Source organism: Chrysochloris asiatica, unplaced genomic scaffold (genome assembly GCF_000296735.1).
Source record: "Chrysochloris asiatica unplaced genomic scaffold, ChrAsi1.0 scaffold00163, whole genome shotgun sequence".
Taxonomy (NCBI): domain Eukaryota; kingdom Metazoa; phylum Chordata; class Mammalia; order Afrosoricida; family Chrysochloridae; genus Chrysochloris; species Chrysochloris asiatica.
The window spans coordinates 1,243,000-1,258,670 of NW_006408681.1; the positions used below are offsets into that span (position 1 = coordinate 1,243,000).

At 39.3% G+C, this 15,671-nt stretch overlaps 1 protein-coding gene across 2 annotated transcripts in view; it reads left to right on the top strand.

The window, feature by feature from the left end:
- The first annotated feature begins 2,603 nt into the window (after positions 1-2,603).
- SLC36A4 (solute carrier family 36 (proton/amino acid symporter), member 4) overlaps positions 2,604-15,671 on the top strand; it is a 54,650-nt gene continuing 41,582 nt past the window's right edge. The window contains exons 1-2 of one of the 2 annotated variants that reach the window (XM_006871205.1): positions 2,604-2,709; positions 13,892-14,015. In XM_006871205.1, the coding sequence (XP_006871267.1) occupies positions 2,658-2,709; positions 13,892-14,015 (176 nt within the window). In that variant the 5' untranslated portion in view covers positions 2,604-2,657. Of the gene's footprint in view, positions 2,710-13,891; positions 14,016-15,671 lie in introns of those variants that run through there. The other variant, XM_006871206.1, reaches the window with a different exon arrangement.

The window sequence follows — 15,671 nt, forward strand, 5'->3', positions numbered from 1 at the left end:
AAACACATGAAGAAATGTTAACAATCATTAGTCATTATGTGTTGTTGATGTTAGGTACCATCAAGTCAGTACTGACTCATAGCAACCCTATGCACAACAGAATGAAACACTGCCCGATCCTGTGCCAACCTCAGAATGGTTGTGACACTTGAACTGCTGTCACTCTGCAAATCCATATCGTTGGGGTGGGGGCCTTCCTCCTTTTCGCTGACCCTCCACTTTACCAAGCATGATGTCCTTCTCCAGGGACTGGCCTCTCCTGATTACATGTCCAAAATATGAGAGATGAAGTCTGGCTATCCTGGATTCCAAGGAGCATTCTGGCTGTACTTCTTCCAACACAGATTTGTTTGTTCTTTTGGCAGTCCATAGTAAACTTAATATTCTTCTCCAACAAAATACCTCAAATGCACCAGTTCTTCTATGGTCTTTATTCATTGTCCAACTTTCATATGCATATGAGGTTATTGAAAATACCATGGTAAGGAGAACCGTAGTCCTTAAACTGGCATCTTTGCTCTAGAACACTTGAAAGAGGTTTTGTGCAACAGATTTGTCTTATGCTATACTTTGGTTGATTTCTTTACTGCTACTTCCATGAGTATTGATGGTTGATCAGAGCAAAATCAAATCTTTGACAACTTCAATCTTTTCTAAATTTATCTTGATGTTATTTATTGGTCCAGTGATAAGGATTTTTGTTTTCTTTACACTGAGGTGCAATCCATACAGAAGGCTGTGGTCTTTGATATTCATAAGTATTATAAATCCTCTTCATTTTCAGCAAGCAAAATTATATCATCTGCATATTAGAGGTTGTTCTGAATGAGTCTTCCTCCAATCCTGATTTATTCTTCATATAATCCAACTTCTCAGATTATGCGCTCAGCATACAGATTGAATAAGTATGGTGAAAGAATACATACCTTTCCTTATTTTAGACTATTCAGTGTCCCCTTGTTCTGTTTGAACAACTGTCTCTTGGTTTACATACAGGTTCATCATGAGCATAACTAAGTGTTATGAAATACTCATTCTCCACAATGTTGTCCATAGCTTGTCATGATCTACACTATTGAAAGCCATTGCATAGTCAATAAACATCTTTCTGATATTCTCTGATTTCATAAAATCCATTTGATGTTAGCAATGATATCCCTCACTCCACGTCCTCTTCTGAATCCAGCTTGAACCTCTGGCAGTTCTCTGTCAATGTACCTTTGCAGCTGTTTTTGTATTTTCTTTAGCAAAATTTTACTTTCATGTGATATTAATGATATTGCCTGATGATTTCTGCATTCCATTCAGACACCTCTCCTTGGAATGGGCACAAATATGGATCTCTTCTAATCAGTTAGCCAGTTAGCTATCTTCCAAATTTCTTGGCATAAATGAGTGAGTGCCTCCAGTGCCACATCAGTTTGTTGAAATATTTCATTTTGTATTCCATCATTTCCTGGTGCCAATGCCTCCAAAGCAACTTGGACTTCCTCCCGCAGTTCTACTGGCCCCTGGTTATACGGTACCTCTTGAAATGGTTGAACATCGACTATTTCTTTTTTGGTACAGTAATTCTGTGTATTACTTCTATCTTTTTGGATGCTTTCTTCATAATTCAATATTTTGCCCACAGAATCCTTCAATATTTCAAGTTGAGATTTGAAATTTTTTTCTTTAGTTCTTTCAGTTTGAGAAATGCTGAGCATGTTCTCCCTTTTGGTTTTCTAACTCCACATTTTGTTACAATATTTGACTTTGTCTTCTAGAGTTGCCTTTTGAAATTTTCCATTCAGCTCTTTTACCTTTAATTTCTTCCATTTTTTAAAGCATGTCTACACTGGAGTCCTGGTGTGGCGCTGTGGGCTAATGCATCAGACTGAAAAGTCATTTGAATTATAAGGTCCGTGGTTCAAACTCACCATCTGCTCCTTGAAAACCCTATACACATACACGGGTCGCTATGGGTTGGAACCCACTCAACGCACTTAACAATAACAACAACAGTTTGTTCCCACTTATAGCAACCGTGTATAGTGGAGACCTGGTGTGGTGCTGTAGGAGAAAGCAAGAAAGGTTTGAATCACTTGGTATGCAGTTCAAACTTAACAGCTGCTCATTGGAAACTCCACATAGGCTCGCTATGAGTTGGAACTGACTCAACAGCACTTAACAAGAAAAAGAAAAACAAAAACGGGTTTCTGAAGAGCGGCTGATGGGTTTGAACCGCCACCTTGAAGTTAGCAGTCGGCGCTTACCCTACAGCGCCACAACGTAGCCCCATCCCATTATTGTGGTGAGAGTCTACTGTTGCACTATTCTGTCACTCCCTCTAGTTTACCACGGGCACCCCCATATCAAGTAGGTGGTCATTGTAGAGACCTGTTCCTTGCCTCTTTGGCTAGCCATCTCTTTTTTCAGTTTGGCCTCCTGTTGCTGAGCTCTGGTAGTCTACCCCTGCTGACCCTCCTTGGCAGCCCGCCCGTAAATCGGGATAAGGCCGGGCCGCCTCATTGCGCATGCTCCGTGTCGCGCGGTGGGGCGCGCCTAGGCTGGGAGGCGGACGCCTGGCATTGGTTCCACCGTGTTCCGGAGGCCTTGGGCTTGCCGCGGCGGGAGAGCGATCACCGGGGCGGCGGCGTCCTGGAGACTCCTGAGAGATGGAAGCGGCGGCGCCGAAGGCGGCCGAGGTGGCTGGGCGCGAGGAACTAGGTTGGTATTACGTGAGGGCAGGGGTACGAGGCCGACGTTGGCGCAGGGACTGAGCGTCCGCGGGATACGCCGAGGCCTCTGGCCGCCCAGCTCTTGGCGATGGCCGGGGAGGCGGATGTGGACTCCCTGGGCCGGAGTAGGGCAGCGGGACCTATGCCACGCTGGAGCCCCTCGCCTGCATCCGAGTTGAAGTTGCTTTTACTAGATAGGGAAAGACGTGGGGGTGATTTTCTATTTATCAAGGCTCTTGGGGTTGTGGGACTGGCACAGGTTTTAATTTAAAGCCCAGCAAGCCAACGTCCCCGGGAAATTTGGAATGAGCTGAGGCTTAGGCGCAGGTTGATTCCCGGGGTCGACCCACTGGAAGGACTGGGTTGTCTGGTCAGAGTGCCTGGTCGTGGTGAAAAGCCCGCGGCGCCTGCAAAAGTCTTGAAAATGTGCCCGTAGGGCTGTGCAGTGTGTGTACGAGCACACGTCTAAGGCAAGCGAGAGACCACCTTGACTCACCAGTTTTTCCAATGATGCTTTAAGGAAGTTGTCATTGTTTTGCTTTACAAATGTGACAAATCCCTTGAGTACCCAGTTGAATCCTCAGTTTACCCCTTGAGACCCCAGGAACGAAAAAAGAAATATCTGTCACTAGCTTGTTTGGCAAAGTTTGCCTTCCTGTGTTCCTCTCTGGTCTCTTCTCTTCTTGATTACAGGGATTTTCCGCTGTCAAGAGGAAAACAAAAGTAAAGATCTGGGCGGTGAAATTACTATCTCTGAGTTACAGACACTGTGCTTAGGAATTCTTTTAATTCGATGCTGATTTATTAAATGTAATTTCAAGAAAAAGATGGGGCTTCTTTTTTAAAGTATTTTATTAGAAGTAATAGGTTGGTGTTTCTGTAATAATGTGTAGGACACTTTGAAACGGAATTTTTCAAACGATGATAATAAAAACAAACATTTAATTGAATAATTACTATGTGTTCAGCCCTGTGCTGACTGCTTTACATATGCATTATTCTAGTTGAATCCTCAGTACAATCCTGTGAGCTTCCTGCTATAATTACCCCCATTTTATAGCGACAGTAATTTTAACTCATTAATAGCAGAGCCCAGATCTGAACCCAGGTTTATCTGACTCTACATTTCATTAGTGCCCCTCTCATTAAGGAGGAAGATGGACAATTTATACAATATTGATGTTGTTTTTATTAAGTGCCTTCAAGTTGGTTCTGACTTATAATGACCCTGTATACGATTTCTTTGGAGCACTTGGTGGGTTTGAACCACTGACCTTGCAGTTAACAATTCAGTGCTTATCCTACAGCTCCATAACAGGATATAATACATCTGTTTTAAAAGATATGTATGTTCAGCAATTCTACTTTTTAAAATAGTTCACTAGAAAATAAGTCATGTGAACAAGTACATATATCAAGAGACTGTCATTTCAGTGATGATACAACCTTGCTTGCTGAAAGTGAAAAGGACTTGAAACATTTACAGATGAAGATCAAAGAACACAGCCTTCGGTATGGGTTGCATCTCAATGTCAGGAAAACAAAATTACTCACCACTGGACCAATAAACAACATTCTTATCAACGGAGAAAAGATTGAAGTTGTCAAGGACTTCATTCTTCTTGGATCAACTATCAACACTCGTGGCAGTCAAGAGATCAGATGACGTATTGCATTGGCCAAATCTGCTGCACAGGAACTTTTTAAAGTGTTGAAGAGCAGAGATGTCAGCTTGAGGACTAAGGTGCGCCTGACCCAAGCCATGGTATTTTCAATAACCTCATATGGATGCCAGAGCTGGACAGTGAATAAGGAAGACCGTAGAAGAATTGATGCCTTTGAGTTGTGGTGTTGGAGAAGAATACTAAAAGTGCCATGGACTGCCAAAAGAACCAATAGATCTGTTTTGGAAGAAGTATAGCCAGAGTGCTCCTTGGAGGCCAGGATGGCTAAGCTTTGTCTCTCAGACTTTGGACATATTGTCAGGAGGGAACAGTCTCTGGAGAAGGATGTCATGCTGGGTAAGATGGAGGGTCAGAGAAAAATCAGCCAGGTGGCATCATTGATGGCGTCAAGTGTGGCAGCGGTAGTGAGGTTGGCCCAGGATCGGACATTGTTTCGTTCTGCTGTGCATGGGGTCGCTATGAGTTGGTTCTGACTCGATGGCACCTGACAACAAAAACAACAATCATTTCAGTATTTGTAATAGCAAAAAGCTGGTAACTAAATGTCGATTAAAGGAAATTGATTAGGTAAGCATTATATGTCCAATGTGCTACATAGCCATTGAAAATAATAGGGAAAGACTTTGACCATATGCATTTTATTAGCTGAAGAAAAGCTTTCAAAGTGTTTTTAATGTTTGCTTGTTTTTTTGTAAAGTTGTTTGTGTTCTTTTATTCAGCACATACTCATTGAGTTTCTCCTGCTGAGCACTCTCTTAGTCACTTAAGACACCTCCCTGAACAAACTCTGATGGTCAATGTGTATGGGTCAATAAGAGACCTGGTGTGGTGCTAAAGGATAAATTCTGGACTGCTGACTGCAAAATCAATGGTTCAAACCCACCAGCTGCTCCTTGGAAACCCCATACTGAGTTGATATGACTTGGAATTGACTGGATGGCATTTAATAACAAGGGTAAGCAGACAATAGATAATAAATAAATCAGTAAAGTATACAAGGGGGCTTCAAAAAGTTTCTGGGTAAAAGGAATGAAAAGATAATGGTATTTCTCCATGAACTTTTTGAGGTACCCTTATTACTTATATTAGATGAAAAGTGATATGGGGGAAAAATAAAGCAGGGTAAAGAAAACCAGGAGAGAAGGTAGGGGCTAGGCAGTTTACAGTAGTATTGTTGTTAAGTGCTGTTGAGTTGGTTCTCAATGTATGGGGTTTCCAAGGAATAGCTGGTGACCGTGTAATTCAAAATGATCTTGTAGTCCATTACTTATCCTACAGTGCCACACCAGGACTCCATTTACAGTAGTATATAAAGTGTGTATCTTAGAAAACCCTATGGGGTTGTTCTATTCAATCTATGGCGTTGCTACGACTATGAGTCAGAATATCCTGAAGGCACCTAACAACAACATGTGAAAAGTACTGGCAGAGATAAGATATGATCTCCATTTGTTGTTGTTGTTAAGTGCTGTTGAGTTGTTTCCAACTCATAGCCACCCTGTATAGGTTTTCCAAGGAGTGGCTGGGGGATTTGAACCACCAATCTTGTGGTTAAAAGTCCAGTGCTAATACTTCAGGGCCACACCAGGAGTCCCTTAAATTACATAAATTAGCTTAAAGTTTCCTCTAGTGATGCTAAGGATTACTGAGACTGACAAAATTTTCTACTTTCAAGAATCTCACATTCTATTGGGGGAAATGGACAATAAATAAGTAAAATAGTGACTATGGTAGATACGTGATTAGGTGGAAGAGCCTGTAATCTTAGATTGGGGATGAAGGAGGAGCAAGAATGGGCAATGTGGGTATCTGGGACAGAGCAATCCAGGCAGCAAGAACACCAAATGCAAAGACTGTGAAGATGAAGAGAACCTGGCATGTGTGAGCACACAAAGAGGTGAGAGTAGCTAGAGAGGCATGTGCAAGAGGGAACATAGTAAGAGGAGATCAGAAGGTAACAGAGGACAGACTGTATACAGCCTAGTAGGCCATTCTGAAAGACATGGAAATCCACTAGAGCAGTGCTGACCAGTAGAACACAATGCAAGCCACAAAAAAGGCAATCTAAAAATTTGTAGTGGCAACATTAAAAAGAAAAAGGAGTAGACTCTATTTTTACTAGTTCCTTTATTTAACCCAGTGTAACCAAAATATTGCTGAGATTTTTTTACATTTTGTTTTTCATACTAAATCTTTGGATTTCAAAGATTTAATATGAAAAACAATATAGGAAAATCACATTAATTGAGCAAGCTATTAAAGCCTTGAAATTGTTTAAACCTTTTAGGTAGTAAGACTAGTTTATGGAGCAAACGCTTTCTGCCCACGTATATGTTAAATGAAATACTAAGCATGTTGAAAATTTGGAAATAATCTAAACATGCAACTATCAGGAAATGAGTGGATTAGCTATGGCACTTCCCTTTTATACATCATTATCTGGTATTGGCTTATGGCTACAAAACTGGTATAAAACAAACAAAAGTGTATCCTATATTGAGTGGGGGGAAACTGTGGAGTCATAGTATGAGTGCAAAAAAACTGGAAATATATCAAAATGAATCTAATAAGAATATGGCTGGACAGTAGAATTCTAAGTACCTTTTTCCTTCTTTCTCTGGAAAATATAATTAAGAAGTTAGTAATAAACTTACCTAACTTTTACAAAAGCAAAATTCTAAAAATCACAAAGCTAGAGTATAAATAGTTTTTTTTTTTAATACAGTGTTGTTAGCTTGTATTTCGATGTAAAGATGGGAATAGTAACCATTCATTTTTGAGTTAGTGAAAATAATGTACAAGAAACCTTCTAGAACTTCTCATTCCCTATCAACAGCAAGCATCATTAGATGCCTGACTAATAATGAGACTTCATTAATATATGTTGTTAAGTGCTGTCCAATCAGTTCCGACTCATAGTGAAGCTGTATAGGGTTCTGAGGAGCTGCTGGTAGGTTTGAATGGTCAACCCTGTGGTTAGTAGTCAAGGGTTTATCATATGGTGCCACACCAAGACCCTATTAACATATATAATCGAACTTAGATTTTTTTCCCTTAATATGCTTTTTCTTTATTTATTGAGTAGTGGAATTCTGGTGTGGTGCTATAGGGTAAGTACTGGACTGCAAGGTCAGTTTGAACTGTCAGGTTGGTGGTTCAAACCCACTAGCTGCTCCTCAGAAACCCTATACAAGGACTCAATGGCACTTAACAACAACAGCAGCTGTTTTGCAAATACTTAAGGATACACTAGTGAACAAATAAGACATTATCCCTGTTACCTATCAGAGATCACAGTCTAAAAGTATTTCTACACAATCATAGAAACCTTCATTAAACAAAATTACCAACCTGTGAAGCAGCCGTTTCTCAGCATTTTCTTCATCTAGGTCGATATACTTCTGAAGGTGGTGGTTCCATCTCTCTAACCCCCTTCTCCAAATAATTCTGAGCTCTTTTATGTACACTATGTCAAATGGCAGTTTTGGCATCATCGAGGTACTCAAATTGTGTTCTTTTTCTGTGTTCTTTGAGTTTGGGGAACAAAAATAAGTCTGAAAGGGCAATATCAGGGCTGTAGGATGGATGGACATTCTCATAGGACTGCCTTTGTTAACCTCAAAGAATGAGTGGGTGAATTATGATGGAAAAAATTTGCTCAGCTTAACCATCTAGCATTTTTTTCTCACCAATACAATTTTTAGTTTTCTTAAAACTTATTTAACGTAATAATATTGGCCTCCATGAGCATCCATTGTCCTTATAGACACTCTTTCAAGATAACTCCTGTGGAGTCCCAAAAGACAGTATAGCCATCTGATGTAACCTCTCTACCTTGAATTTAACTGGCCCAATGGATCCCCTTGGAAACCACTTTTTGATTGGACCTTTTTTCTGGAAGGTGCCCAAATGAGAATAAGACTAGTGTATTACTTAGCTGTTTGCAGCTATCTGCTGATAACAGAGACATGTTTAAATATGTTTTATGTGGAATAAATCCATGCATGAGTAAACTGGAACTCCAATAGCAATACTTTTTGATTTACCTTCATACAGTGTTTTAAACACTATAATTTGTTATTGTTAAGTGTTGTCAAGTCAGTTCCTACTCATAATGACCCTGTGTAGGGTTTCTGAGTAGCGACTGGTATCATGGAGGGGTTATTATGCAGTGTTCCCATGTGGTGCAAATGGCTAACATGCTTGGCTGCTAATCAAAAGTTTTGAGATTTGAGTCCACCCAGAGACTCTAAGGAAGAAAGGTGTGTTGATCTACTTCTGAACAATTAGCCATTCCTATGGAATACAGTTGTACTCTGGCACATATGGAGTTACCATGGGTTGGAGTCAATTGATGGCAATTGGTTACTGATTGTAGAATGCTATAAGAACATCTAGTAAAGATACACATAATTCAGACTTGTGGGTGGCAAATGAATCTGGAAGAAGGGGGGATTAAACTAAGACTTGAAGGATGAATAGGAAATACAGTAGTTGGATGAAGTTAGGAGGAAAGAAGTGAGAGTAGGAAGACAGTGGGATTCAAAAGGGAATAGCATGTGTGAAGGCTGGAGGCAAGAGAATAGAGATCACTAAGGAAGGAGAACCAGTTTACTATGGATAAACTGAGGTCAAGTGACTAGCTCAGGTTCACAGAACTACTAAGGCTGAGATTTAACTTTATTGTTCTTGTTGTTATGTGCCGTGGAGTGGGTTCCGACTCATAGCGACCCTGTACAGGGTTTCCGAGTCTGTAAATCTTTACGGGAGCAGAAAGCCTCATCTTTCTCCCATGGAACAGCTGGTAGTTTTGAACTGCTGACCTTGTGGCTCGCAGCCCAATTCAGAACCACTACACTACCAGAGTGCCGACAAGTCAGTTCCAACTCATAGCGGCCCTGTATAGGGTTTCCGGGGAGCGGCTTGTGAACTTGGACCACAGACCTTGCAATTCAAACTGACTTTATGGTCGAGTACTTATCTTACAGCACCACACCAGGATTCCAGGAGTAGGATTTAACCTATACCTTTAAATTTGTGGTATGGATTATTGACACTGCCTCCTTGTATTTTCTTTCTTAGTGACAACATCATCCATTCAAATTTCTCCATGCCAGTAATCCAGGAGGCATCCTTGACTCCTTTGACCTTCATATGCAATTGGTCAACAAGTCTTGTTTCTATTCCGCAACTAACCACTCCTTTTTTTTCTCTTGCCTGTTGTTGTTGTTGTTGTTAAGTGCCGTTGAGTCGTTTCCGACCCATAGCGACCCTGTACAGGGTTTCCGAGGGTGTAAATCTTTACGGGAGTAGAAAGCCTCATCTTTCTCCCGCAGAGCGGCTGGTAGTTTCGAACCGCTGACCTTAAGGTTCGCAGCCCGATTCGTAACCGACTTCTAATTGATCTCTATGGTTTTAGTGCTGCCTATTCTTCTGATTGATCCTTTGCATTGCTGTAAGGATGATAGTAGATCTGATCATTTAAACATTAAATCCTTCTTTGGCTTTTTTCACAGCATATAAAAGATAAAGTCCAACTCCTAAACACAGTTCACAAAATCTTTCAATGCTTTCCAGTTTAATCTTTTGCCATATACATGCACTTATGTTTTGTTGTTTTTAAGTGCTGTTGAGTTTATTCTGACTCATAGTGACCCTGTATAAGGTTTCCAAGAGCGACTGCTGGGTTTGAACTGCTGACCTTGCAATTAGCCATCCCATGCTTATCCTGTAGCACCGTGCCAGGACTTCTGTTTTAGCCATATTAAAACAATGTAAAGTTTCTCAAACAGGTAGTATGTTCTCAAGCGTGCAATGCCCTCCTACTTAGTCTCATGGCCATTGTCAGAACTAATATTGTTAAGTGCCGTTTAGGTGGTTTCAACTCATAGCGACCCCGTATTGAATTTTTGAGGCTGTGAATGATTGCTGCCGCAGACATCTTCGTTTTTCACCTGTGCCAATACTAATACCTCTCCTAAAAGATCAATAAGTCAAATATAGGAAAAAAATACAACATAGTATAGATTCATTTTCCTATACTATATGCCTAACCTTGGAACAAAAGTAAAATTTAGCCTCTTATGTTTATTATTTCCTGGAGCTTTTAATGGTTACAAATGACCAGTTGATGCTGTTTACTAATAAATCTCATCCACAGAGAATCACACTTAAGTGAATCTTCTAATTAGACTATTAAACTTAAAGATGCAACTTTGTGGTTGTGTTACTATATCACTTTCCTAAAGATTTGTAGTTTAGGAGTCTTTTTAATATAGATTCAGGAGTATCAAGCTAAAACATGATTCTATTCAAGCCCTAAAACCTAATTGCTTTACCTAATCTCAGTTTACTTGGTTTAACAAGTATATGAGACGGCTTAAAAACTGTGGAAAAATTTCAGTATTTTTCAATTCCATTTTCCATGAACTTTCTGCAGTCCCTTTGTATCTATTCTTATAAAATGACAATTTAGTAATACATAGGTTCACAGAATGATGGGATTGAAAGATAATGAAATTTTTCCACAAAAATTTTTCTATCCTGTCCTGTAGACTAGGGAAAGTCTTAAATGAAAATTTCTTTTTAAAGTGAAGTTTATATAAAGTTTAGGGATATAACTGCATATGTTGCTATAATTTAGCTACTGATGTGTCACATTGGATAGTTTTGTTTTAATGGTAGAATCACAATATTACATGAGTATGCACTTCCCCAAATTTATAACACTGTTAAGAAGATGATTATTTTTTTCCTTAAGAAAGTTTCAACTTTTAAAAATTCACTCTTCTGTATCACATTCTGAGGGTTAATTATAGAGATGCTTCCTGGAGTAATACATATTTTTTAAGTTTTAAAAAGAAGATGAGACAGAAAGCTATTTTGTAGTTTTTATTCTTTCTGTTGTTGTTGTTGTTAAGTGCCGTCGAGTCGGTTCCTACCCATAGCGACCCTGTACAGGGTTTCCGAGGGTGTAAATCCTTACGGGAGTAGAAAGCCTCATCTTTCTCCCGCGGAGTGGCTGGTAGTTTCGAACCACTGACTTTCAGGTTCGCAGCCCGATTCGCTACCAGAGCTCCTTTCTAAGACCACATAAATTGAGACATAATGAAGCAAGAGAATAGAGGCCACTGTTCTCTGTAAAGCCATAGGTGATTACAATGTTGAGCAAAATTAAGACATTTACTAACCAATATCAATTTGTTAAGAGTAATTGATCTCAAGCTACTTAAACATGCCAATTTGAGTATACCCTATAATTCTGTTTTTAAAACTGGATTCTGTGAATTACAGAACCAATATATAGAGATAATTTTAACAATATCAGATTTTCAGGTTTACTGGAAAAGATATTAAAAATAAATTCTGTGATGCCATTAAAAGTAAAGATATCATTTAGATCTAATATTTTTTAATGTTAGGAGAAAACTTACCGTTTTCTTGATGTTTCCATTGCTGGTATGATCTTTTGAACAGTGTACTTCATATAACAGATTGTTTGATAGTTAATGCAGTGATGGGCAGTGCTAGCTATCTTTACTGAGATCAGATACTCTACCTAGTCCTGTGTGGAACATGCTGCACAGCCCCAGGAAGAAGGATACTAGAAATTCAAGTAACTGATAATATGAATAATTGGCTAAAAAACTATCAGCAAAACAACCCTCAATCCAGAGGATGTGGAGGAAGGTAGAATCTCCACTGAGTAGTATCCGATCTATGTAGGCAGGGCTGATGAAAGGAAATGCAGGTAGGTCTCTTGTGATACAATAGTGAATAATTTTTATCAGAACTGATTGTGAGGGTTGAAAATGTAAAGGTAGACTTTTTTTTTAGCAAGGATGGGAGTGATTAACTTTGCAGTCTAGGAGCGGAGGTCCATGGGATCAATGGTGAAGAGGGGAGAGCGGAACCCTACCCAGAGAAGCAATGATGCCAAAGATGGAGGCAGAGACGATGACGTGGAGAGATGGAGCAGCTGGAGACTTTAGACCCAGAGAAGGAGAGGGACTGTGTGCTGATGACCAGGGGCAGGCTTGCAGGATATACTCTTTGGTTGGTTGATGATGCATGCAGGGGATTGTAACCAATGCAATGAAACGATATATATGATAGGATGAATGTAAAACTAATGTTCTCCCATGTAAACTATCACATAATTCACAATAAAACATTTTTTAAAAAAACAAACCCTCAAAACACCAAGTGAACTCAAGAGTGATCAAGGGCAGTGGAATGTGTTACGAATGAAAATAATAACATGTTTTGAAACCAAACTAGTAAAACTAATAAAGATGGTTTTACAAGATTTTTTTAAAGTAAAATTTAGTAGTGTCTGCTCATGCAAACAATATGTAAATAGATTTCTAGAGTACATGTGAGATGGTGGTTAGATATTTCAGTAGACCATATACCAAGCAAACACTGCTTCACTGCTTGACTGTGCACAGGTCTGAAGTATGCCATGCCTTCCCACCACCCCCTCCCCAGTCCCATTGGTTGACAACTGCTACTGGCCCAATCCCAGGACAGTGATTGTGCTATGTCACTTTTAATGCTGGGGAACACGAAACAAGGAAATGATTCTGAAGACTATCTGGAGAATGTCCTCATGGTTTTAAAGGGTTTGAAAAAGAACAAAAGTTAGGGAATATTTCTTATGGGAGATGCTCTTTAATTTGAGTTCCAGGAATTTAGAATTTATCATAATTTATTAGATCTCAAATTTTATGTTCCACATGTTAGTTACATTATTTGAGGAAGAATATTTAAATAACTTCAAAGGAGACTATTTTTAAGAATCTTCTAGTGTCTTAAACATTGCTTTAATTTTATGAAAAGATTTAAGTGCTGAGTTACTGTTGGCACAGGGATAAAGGTAGCTGCCTTAACTTTTTCATCTCTGTACGTATGATTGTTGTTAAGTGCTGTTGAGTCAGTTCTGACTCTTAGCAACCCTCTATAGGATTTCTAAGGAGTGAATGTAAAGCACAAATGAGACCACTCTTGAATTTCTGTTTTGCATTGCTAAGAGACCATGATTACCACAAACTTAAAATTTCAGGAAATGCCTAGAAAATAGTTTGCATTACATATGCTTTTTACTTTACATTGGCTAGGCCAAAAGAATAACCACCAGAGTCCTGGTGTGGCACTGTGGTTTAATGCGTCAGACTGTAAAGCCGTTTAACTGCAAGGTCGGCAGTTCAAGCTCACCAACTGCTCCTTGGAAACCCTATGCAGCGTCACTATGGGTCGGCACCAACTCGACGGCACTTCACAACACAACACAACACAACACAACACAACAAGCTTAGTTATTTCTTTTTTAAATATACTGAAACACAGGGTTTTAAAAATGGATTAATTTAAGATGGAAGTAGTAAAGACAAGTGATATTTTATAATGCTTCTGAATTCATTTATATCAGATATATTCCAATTTTTAAAAAACAATCATTAAGTACTTTATTTTTCTTTTTACAAGATATGGACGTAATGAGACCCTTGATAAATGAGCAGGATTTTGACGGCACATCAGATGAAGAACATGAACAAGAGCTCCTACCTGTTCAGAAGCATTACCAACTTGATGGTCAAGAGGGCATTTCGTGAGTGTTAACGGTTTATGTGTCTCCTTTTCTTTTGATTCAGCATATATTTTTTGAATCATCTTCTCCAGGCAAAGAGGTACTTTACTAGGTGCTGCAGGAGTCACAAAGATGAGAAGGATCCAAAATGCAGAGCAGATGGTAGCAAATAGTAGCAAATATTACAATCGTCGTACAAATCAGCTGCTATGAATCTTGAAAGGAAGAAATCTGGTTGAGTGGAATAGGAATGTTAAAAGAGAAGTGGTTTCTGCAGTGATTAGAATTTAGACAGTGGGAGATGGTAAACACTTCTTTTTGACGAAAGCATGCTATAAAACTAAGCCATGGAAGCAGGAAAGCAGTGGAACATCTTTTTTAACCTCTTACTTAATAGGTTGAGTACTTAATCTAGTAGTAACCTAATGACTCCACAGCACATAACAGCAACCACAACCAGCTAATGATTAAGCAAAATAATTCTCAGTTTAATTGATCAGAATTGCATATATTTAACACATTTTAGTGAATATTGTTGTCTTTTAAGTTTAAATGTGGTATTCTCCTTGGATAAGAGACCTTCAGATGCCTCCTGGAAACTTTGCTTGGGTCAAATCTCTTTGGAAGTTCAAGATGTGAAAACATTGAAGTTCATGATGTGAAAACACTAGGTCGGTAGTTCAAGCTCCCCAGCTCCTCCTCAGAAATCCTGTACAAGGTTACTATGGGTCAGAACTGACTCAACGGCACATAACAGCTACAACAATCTAATGATACATATCGTTTTCAAACTTGTATTTTTTCTTTGAATTAATGTAATCTAAGTTCTGGTTTTGCACTGTAGGATAAGCGCTGGACTGCTAACTGCAAGGCTAGGGGTTAAAACTTACCAACTGCTCCTCAGAAACCCTATATAGGGTCGCTAAGAGTTGGAACCAACTTGACAGCATTTAAAAACAACAAGGTTTATAATCATAGATCAGATATGCTTAGTACCTTGATTATAAGTCCTGGTGTGGTACTGTGGATTAATGCATCAGACTGCAGAGCTGTTTGAACTGCAAGGTTGGTGGCTCAAACTCACCAGCTGCTCCTTGGAAACCCTATACAGGGTCACTATGGGTCGGAATCGACTCAACGGCACTTGACAACAACAACAACAACAACAACATCACTAAATAGCTCTCTTACCAGCCTAGCTGTAAGCCTCTTCAGTATTGTTCTCAAATGAAGTAATTATGCACATAAATTTAGCACTAAGTGTCTTATGAGAACATGATTTTATGAATTTTCTGTGTAAAAAACACTTTTGCTTAAACTACTCATCATTGTCCACAATAATTCTTAGTATCCTAATATTATGAATAGCAGCAGAATGTTATCAAATATAGTGCTGGAAGATACATCCTTCAGGTTGGAAGGTACTCAGCCTACATTTGGGGAAGAGCTGCCTCCTCAAAATAGAGTTGTCCATGCTAATGGAAATGGAGTAAAGCTTTCGGGACCTTCATTTTCTGATAGGGCACAATTCAGTATGAGGAGAAACAGATGCAAGCATCCATTAGTACTTAGAACATGGAATGTACAAAGTGTGGATCTAGGAAAATTGGAAGTTGTCAAAAATGAAATGTAGCACATAAAGATCAGTTTTCTAGGCATGAATGAGTTGAAATGGAC